The 8,856-nt window shown below is 37.3% G+C and overlaps 1 protein-coding gene across 1 annotated transcript in view; it reads right to left on the reverse strand.

Moving 5' to 3' along the window:
• Positions 1-8,856, reverse strand: part of LOC146994945 (uncharacterized) — a 132,703-nt gene extending 123,847 nt beyond the window's left edge. Inside the window, exon 1 of the mRNA XM_085824876.1 lies at positions 6,803-8,856. Coding sequence (XP_085681002.1) covers positions 7,160-8,836 — 1,677 coding nt within the window. The 5' untranslated portion in view covers positions 8,837-8,856 and the 3' untranslated portion in view covers positions 6,803-7,159. The remainder of the gene's footprint in view (positions 1-6,802) is intronic.

Raw genomic sequence — 8,856 nt, forward strand, 5'->3', positions numbered from 1 at the left:
ACAGTTCTTGGAGTTTACATTTTCAGTTAAGAAGAAATGCGCTTCATCCGTCCATATTGTCCGCAATGGCCACCTGCTGTCATATCTTGATGAGGAAAAAAATTCGCAGAGTCGACACGCTTTGTTCATCTCCAGGCTGCAACAGATGGACGCGCTGGAATCGATAAGGAAACACCCACAAAACAGATAGCAGAAGCCTGAGGACTGTAGTTTTCGGTACAACCAATTTGCAGGCAACAAATCTCGTAATGTGCAGTGGACCACATTATGCACTTCCGCAACAACTTCCGCAACAGAAACACACGGTCATCCGGATCACGGTCTATCACATATGCATCCAGTTTCTTTAATTTGTTTCACCAAATTTCGTTCAGTATTTTACAGGACAAGGGTTTTGTCTTAATTTTGATTTCGCCGATACACTCGTAGTGCTTCGGCAGCATTTTCCCTGTTCAGATAAAGCGGCTTTATCATTTCGCCTCGTTATTTCCCTGCAAGTGTCTTGCTAGCCCATTCGAACACCTTGAATGTAGAAACAATCTTCCCACACTGCTGATTGATGCTTTTCCACAAGCAGTGCTTTGTACATGGTGGTCTGTGATTGGTGCTTCTACTATCTATCCCAGTGAATTATGCAAAGAGCATCAGTGCATCTCCTCTGTGTATTAACATTGGCCTTTTACGGCGGTCTTCTTTCCAGATGTTTTGTGCTGGCAATTTTCGTCATACGTGTGTCGTTCCAGTGCCAATTATAGTTTCTCAATGTGCTGATTAATTTGCGCAGGAAAAAAGTAATTGTTTCCATTTAAAAATGTCGAGTTTTTTTTTTTTTTTTTTTTTTTTTAATGTAATTTTAACCGTCAGAGATTTATTGTTTGAAATCATCGCAATTTCGATCGCATACCACCAAATAACAATATCTGAAATTCATTTTGTTTGGTTGAGTGAATAGGCCGCTAGGGGTTAATAAATCGGGAAATTTTTTATGACCGCCCTGTATGCATGTTAGACTTTGTTGCTTGCGTACGGGTTCGTAATAGACCGAATGCACAAGTTTGATAAAAAGTAAATAAAATTTATTCTTGTCACAAGAAATAAAACAAAATGCTGAAGTTTTTCCTCAGAGATATTCGTCCAATGTCACGATATCACACAGTGGTTATATTTTAAACTACTAAAACGTTAGCTAGAACGCAATCCAAAGCGCAAAGAGAGCTAATCCGATCTCACTGAGAATTCACTACAATCAATAACAATAACTAAGTAAACAACTGAAATGAGATATTTCTCTCCGGCTTTTTAAAGCTTTTTAATCTGGCATGAGAATGTTCTATGGTAATTTTTTTCCCCCCTCGAGATTTCTGGAAAGCAAAAAAGTAGAATTACGGTCACAGATAGCACAGTCAATTACATTTATTCGGTTTAAATATAAATTACAAGATATCTATTTAAAATGCGCGTGCTGCTGTATTTTTACTTTTTCTGCGTAGCTTTTTCTTAAAACTCGTCACACGCTGCATTGCGCGGGGAAATAAAACAATTTTAATTACAATTCTACTAAAAATAGCTAACTTAATACAAAATCCGTAACAATATTAACGTTATAAAATTAAGTTATAAGCATTATAAGCGTTATATGTTGCCATCCGAAACATTCTATAACATGATATTTTTGTGCTTTATATCTGTTATTTGAAAAGTGATACACCGAAAAAGCGTTTCGAAGCAAAAGTGAAGGTAGGCGTTATATGCATCATAAGAGATATATTATACCGTCTGAAAAGCAAATACATCACAACATAATTTTACGTCCATGAGTTTATAAAGCATTTCTCCCTCCTTCCTAGCATGCCTTCGTGGTGTGGTGGTCTGCACGCTGGGCGCGTAGTCTAGAGGTCCGCGGTTCGATTCCCGGCGAAGGCATTGCTAATTTTTCATAGATGTCCTAAAAACCGCAGTCGCCCTTTAAAAGGGGAGTATATAAGGTATTTCTCCCGCCTTCTTGGCATGCCTTCGTGGTGTGGTGGTCTGCACTCTGGGGGCGTATTCCAGAGGTCCGCGGTTCGATTCCCGGTGAAGGCGTTGCTAATTTTTCATCTTGCCTGCTTACCTAATGCCTCCACAAAGTGAGAGTATTTATGGTGTGAAATGAACTAAGCACACATTGAAAAACATAGCAATGAAAACAAAGAGATAAATTAAATTAAATAGAAGAGGCAGAAGAAGAGGTATATCTTAAACAGCATGAAGGAATCAGATAAATAGAAAACCAGATAAATACAAAATTTCAACTTTCTGGGTCTACTCGCTTTTGAGTTATGCGAGATATATACATACGTACGTATGTACAGACGCCACAAATCCCATATACAGACTCTTTTGAATCCATTTTAAATCAGTTTTACAATTCGTTTGAGAGAAAAGAGTTCTTTATTGTCCGTTTAGGAAATTGACGCGCCGCAAAAGTGATTCAATGCATAAATGAGGATAAAGAAGAATAGCCCCCTTTAGTGCTAAAATTATTATTAAAGAAGGTAATGTATTTTACTAGAAATGCTATGTTAACGTTCATGGGAATACATAAAATAATCATAATATGTTATAATAACTTGTTACTGAGTGTGAAAGTTGGCCACAATCGAAACATGAAATTTCGCGGAGATTTTGTCAAAATTGCGCTAATCATTCCTGAGGAATTATGAAGAAACTGGCCCCTCTTTATTTAGAAAAAATCAATATTAGGCGTGCTTTATTTTTGTGTTTCGTAAAAAGGCTTTCGTAGATTTCTACTATTTTGTTCGCCCTCCATCACTCCGTAAATGTGCCCTCCAGTAGGCATCAACTTCTAATACTCCATTCTGTTGTTAACGCTGTGAAAACGCGCACTTTCTCCTCACTTTCATCATTTTCACACAACACAGTAAAAAAGCAACTGAAATATGACACCACGATATGTAAACCATACCAAATGATTACACTGCGGAAACTAAAGATTTTCCCCACGAATCATTATTGGGACTGGTTGGAATAATTATAAATATATATGCTGCATTATTTGTTTAGTTATCAAACATATGAATAAGCAATTACTACAAATAAATCGATAAGTAACTGACATGTCTTCAAAAAACACTCGCAAAAATACAATAGAAATTAAGAAAAATTTATGGAACTAATAACTCAAAAATATAAGCTGGGAAGTAAATTCTTGCGAAAATCTTGACATTTTGAAGACACAAAAACCTGAAAAATGAGAGCCCATTTCCAATACGAAAATCTGGATAAATATTTTGGCCTAAAAAATGTTTGAGATGCATAATTTTTAAATATTTTATCAGATACAACTTTAATAGCTTTATCAAACAGATTTCAGAAATTAAAGACGCAGGATTACAGTTTTCTTTTTATATGATACTCATTTTTAAACGATTTACATCAAAAACATTTAATTGTTGTTAAATGTTAAAAAGAACATTGCAACGTCATAATAAATTTCATAAACCTGACCCTGAATTACATAAGCACTTAAGGAGCTAAAAGTAATGCAAACTCTGATCACATAGTAAACTAGTACTCAAGAAGTGTTAAAAATTATTGTTACGAATTTGGTATTTAAAAAGCTAATGTTAGTTCAATTATAAATTAAATGGTTTTATTTCTCGCGCAGTGCAGCGCGTGACGAATATTAAAAGAAAGCTAAGCCAGAAAATTGAAAATACAAGAGCGCGTGCATTAAATAAATAAATATCTCTTTTTGATTTCGAGAAAGTACTGGAAAATTCTATCGCGTGATTTTAAAATCTTATAAAAGGAGGAAAACATCTCAGTTTGTAGAGTTGCTTAGTTTGTTGTTGTTTAGAAAACTACTCTTGTTGATTGTAGCGAATTCGCGGATTAGCGTTCTTTAGCTGTTTTGAATTACGTTCTATTGGACATTTGAATAGTTAAAAGAAAACTGCTGTGAGATATTGTAATACTGCGTGATAATTTGAGAAAATTTAAGCATTTTTGTTGTGATAATAATAAATTTTTGTTCATTTTTCATCGGACTTGTGCATTCATTTCATAACGAACCCGTACGCACGCAACAATTTTTGGTGTCAGAAGTGGGATTTGAATGCCAATAACAAGAGCGATGGAAGAGCAGTTAAGGCAGTTGATATCAGCCTTTGCCTCGTTTAAAGAAGAAATGAAAGAAGAGATGAAATCTAGCCAAGGAAAGATGGAAGGGGCCGTCAACTCCGTTAAGGACGAAATGAAAGCCGTTCAAGCTGGTCAAGAAGAAATGAAAAGAGAAATTACTTGCATAATAGAAAATAAATTTGAAGCTATGGAAGGCAGAATTGACGCAGTTGAAAATAAAGTTGGACAAATTGAAGAAAAAGTTTCTTCCGTAAAAGATCAAATTGAAGAAAGAGTTTCTTCGGTGAAAGAAGAAATAGACGAAAGAGTTTCTTCTGTAAAAGAACATATAGAAGGGAGAGTTTCTGCTGTGGAGGAACGAATTGAAGGAAGAGTTTGTGCCGTCCAACACCAAATCCAACAACAAATTGATGAGAGAGTTTCTGCAGTTGCCAAAGAAATGGGTACTTTAAAGAAATTCGTAGCGTCGGCAGGGAGCAGGAGTGATGATTTTAAATTCTTACCAAAGCCTGCTCGTCCACCTCTGAAGCTATCTACATATGATGGGAAGACCTCCTGGCAGGTGTATAAGACACAATTTTCTATCGTGGCGGATGCGAATGGATGGGATTCCCAAGCTAAGGCCTGTCATCTCGCCGCTTCTTTAAGATCCGACGCAGCGGATATCCTTCAGACGCTTCCCGAAAACCAAAGACTTGACTTCGAAGCTCTATCTGGCGCATTGGAGCTGCGCTTTGGCGAGAAATGTTTAAAGGACTACAGCAGGCTTCAATTAAAATCCCGTCAACAGAAGCCCACCGAAACACTTCAGGAGCTCGCCACGGATGTTGAAAGGCTGTCACATCACGCCTTTTCGGAGTGCCCGACAGAAACATGAGAAATCCTGTCGCTGCAATATTTCATCGACGGCATCCGGGATCCTGAAATGCAGAAAGCTCTTCGAATGGCAGATGTAAAGGACATAAAAAGCGCTCTGTTGTACGCCATGAAGTTCGAGGCAGCCCATCAAGCAACTAGTAGAGATCGCTACCCAGTTAGAGCTGTGCGAGTCCATGAGCCAGTGGATCAACTGATGGCTCGTTTAGATGATTTAGCCAGACAAGTCGACGCTTTAATACGGAATAGGAGCGAGAAGAAAGTGGCTCTAAGGTGTTGGAGATCTGGTAGTGAAGGTCACCTAAGACGGAATTGCAGAACGCCCCAGGGTACGAAATATAAAGCAGATGATTTTACCAGACAAGTCAATGGCTTGAGACGGAACAGAAGTGAAAAGAAACTAATTCTAAAGTGCTGGAACTGCGGAGTTGAAGGCCACATACGAAGAAACTGCAGAACACCCCGAGGTACGGAAAATAAGACCATTTCCCAGCAACGACGCAGTAAACAAATTAGTGACCATATCGAGGAAAGGAGGTTGCCAGATAATGAAAAACCTTGTTTTAAAGCGCTTAAAATTTATACAGTGAGTGGCAACAGTAACGGACTGTCCATTAATGGGAATATCGATGGAGTTCCTTGCAATATGATCATTGACACAGGAGCTAATGTTACCATCATTAGGAAAGATTTAGCTGAACAGTTTAAAGATAAACTTATTTGGACGCCATCCTGTGTTACCCTTCAGACTGCGTCTGGTGATAAGATCGATATAACTGGGAAGTTAAACGTAAGCATCACGTTTGGAAGTGCCGCCTACCATCACACGGCATATGTGGCGGATATCACAGATCCATGCATACTCGGATTGGACTTTTAAGGAAATACTATTTTTCTTTAGACTACTAGAGCCACAGTTGTGGAAATACCACTAGAGTATTTCCACAAGAGCTACTAGACATAGATCCAACAAAGGAGACAAGGTGTGGTTGTGGAACCCGATTCAACGAAAAGGACTGAGTCCTAAATTACAGTCACCTTCGGATGGTCCATATACAGTGCTGAACACGAATGACGTCGTGGTTCGGATCCGTGAGTCTTCAAAATCTTACGACAGGTTAGCTCATTACTATGGCCATAGTACATAATGTAAATAATTGTAAATAGTATAAGACCATGGTCCATTTTGTTTTTAAATGTGTATTTGATTTGTATTTGATAGCATTTGATTTGTTTTATGTATTGCATTTATTGTTCATGTTGTTTATTATTGTAATGTAATGCTTATTAATGCATTTATGCCATAGTTGTAAGTTTAGCTTCCTGTCCAGGGATTGTACTGCCCGGGACGTGCAGTCCTTGGGAAGGGGGCAGTGTTACGAATTTGGTATTTAAAAAGCTAATGTTAGTTCAATTATAAATTAAATGGTTTTATTTCTCGCGCAGTGCAGCGCGTGACGAATATTAAAAGAAAGCTAAGCCGGAAAATTGAAAATACAAGAGCGCGTGCATTAAATAAATAAATATCTCTTTTTGATTTCGAGAAAGTACTGGAAAATTCTAGCGCGTGATTTTAAAATCTTATAAAAGGAGGAAAACATCTCAGTTTGTAGAGTTGATTAGTTTGTTGTTGTTTAGAAAACTACTCTTGTTGATTGTAGCGAATTCGCGGATTAGCGTTCGTTAGCTGTTTTGAATTACGTTCTATTGGACTATCGTTTCAATTCAGTAAAAAACAGATCATTCAAAATTCTAGATAAGCAAATGAAGAAAGGTTGCTTACCTTTATGATCCGCGTTCTTCGATTCTGGTCCGCCGCTTTTGTAGACTCCGATTTGGTTTCATACTCATCTAAAATTGGCACTGTTTTGTATGAATCACTTTATTTGACATTTGACATAAAAGAGGAAAAATATCTAAATCATTACACTATCGAAAATCACTTCTAACTACTTAGCATCATTGTTCTACATATCTAACAGCGTCATTAGTCTACTGCGTACACTTATCGTTGCCAGTTCTCAAAAAACAAACTTTCTTTTTCAATTCTCGTCGGTCTGGAGGCTCAACCCGTTCCCCAAAAGCGGAGCGTGCGTCGTTCGCGACACACTCCCCCCGATGAGTTTCACCAAGTTGAAACTCAGCCACAGTCTGGTTGAAAGTTCATGAGGTTTAATCGTTCAGGAGTTCGAATCACTCGTCCACATCTGGTTGTTTTGAGGGGATTCTGATTGAGTTCATCTGACTGATCTTTGTCAGTGGCACGAAACTCTGTAGATCCAATAGAAATTGTAGGCTTATCACACATTTTTTGATCAGAATGCTTCTTTCTCAAACAGTCTCCTATATTATCCGTTTGTAAATGGACTTCCAACGGATAAATTCGTTGTATGGGTCGAAGGATTTCGCCACTTTTGGTGCGTAATTTTACTAAACGAACTACACCATCATTTCCTGGGATGAGTGTTATAATTTTTCCTAGAGGCCACTTAATTCTTTTCTCAGGTGTTTCTATTAACACAATGTCTCCAACCGATAGTTTAACATATTTCTCTGTTTTTAAAATATGGTTTTTCAGTTGTCCTAAGTATTCAGTTCTGAACCGTTTTCTTAGATCTTCTCTAACCTTCATCTGATATGCATACCTTTTTTGTAAGTATTTGGCATCAATAATATCTAGATCTGGAACTCCACTTTCTTTTAGATCACGAAAAAACATTGCAGGTGTCAAGGGTTCCAGTTCCAAGTCCTCGGAAATATAAGTTAATGGTCTGCAATTTAAGATATTTTCGCAATCACAGAGGATCGTATAGATTTCTTCATATTTCAGTGAGGCATTACCTAAAACTTTTCTGAGAATGTTTTTCATCAGGCCAATCATTCTTTCCCAAAATCCACCCCACCAGGGAGATGCTGGTGGGATAAATTTCCACTTAATGCGGTTGACAACATGATTTTTAATAAGTTTATCCCAGTCAATCATTTTTAAGAGCGAATTTGTACCAATAAAATTACTACCGTTATCAGTGTAGACAATTTCAGGTCTTCCTCTGCGTGCTATAAAACGTCGGAAAGCCAATAAAAAGTTATCTGTTGACAAAGATGTTAAAAGTTCAAGATGAATTGCCCTGTATACAGCACATGTAAATAAAACGATCCACGTTTTCGATCCCTTTTTTAAAAACAAAGGGCCAGCTAAGTCGATACCTGTCACTTCAAAAATAGAAGAATCTTTAATACGGTCCTTTGGCAAAGGTGCGGATTGTACCGTGGAGGGTCTCGAATCAAATCTTCTACATTTAGTGCAGTTTTTCAACACTTTACGAATAGTTTTACGACTTTTCAAAATCCAGAAATTTTCTCGTAGCATTGCCATTAAAGTCTGAGTTCCGCAATGCATTTGTTGTTCATGTTTTTCCATAATCAGTTTAGAGACAACTGGATGTTCAGAAGGTAGGATTACAGGTGTTCTAAAATTTTCGAAGTCTTGTCTCATTAATATTCTTGACTTTACTCTTAAAAGACCAGATGAATCAACAAATGGTTTTAAATTTCGTAAGCGTTTATCCTTTTCTGTTTTAAAGGAGACCCTTTGCACAATTTTCCAAACAAGGACTTCAGCTGCATTCAATTCTTCGATTTCTAAGTTCTTTGACGTTGTTCTGTTTTTATCTCTGCAGTTATCAATATACCTTTTTATCCAGGCTGTAACTCTAATTATTTTCTCAAAAGAAGAAATTCGTGAGAAATGCGAAAATTCTTCATCTACATTTGTTAACGAGGATACAACTGTTTTTCTTCTTTCTCGATCAATCATATCTTTGTCAGGAGAAATAT

This window comes from Stegodyphus dumicola, chromosome 10, assembly GCF_044657685.1.
Source record: "Stegodyphus dumicola isolate Sdum_Otavi_A_Nest chromosome 10, ASM4465768v1".
Lineage (NCBI taxonomy): Eukaryota > Metazoa > Arthropoda > Arachnida > Araneae > Eresidae > Stegodyphus > Stegodyphus dumicola.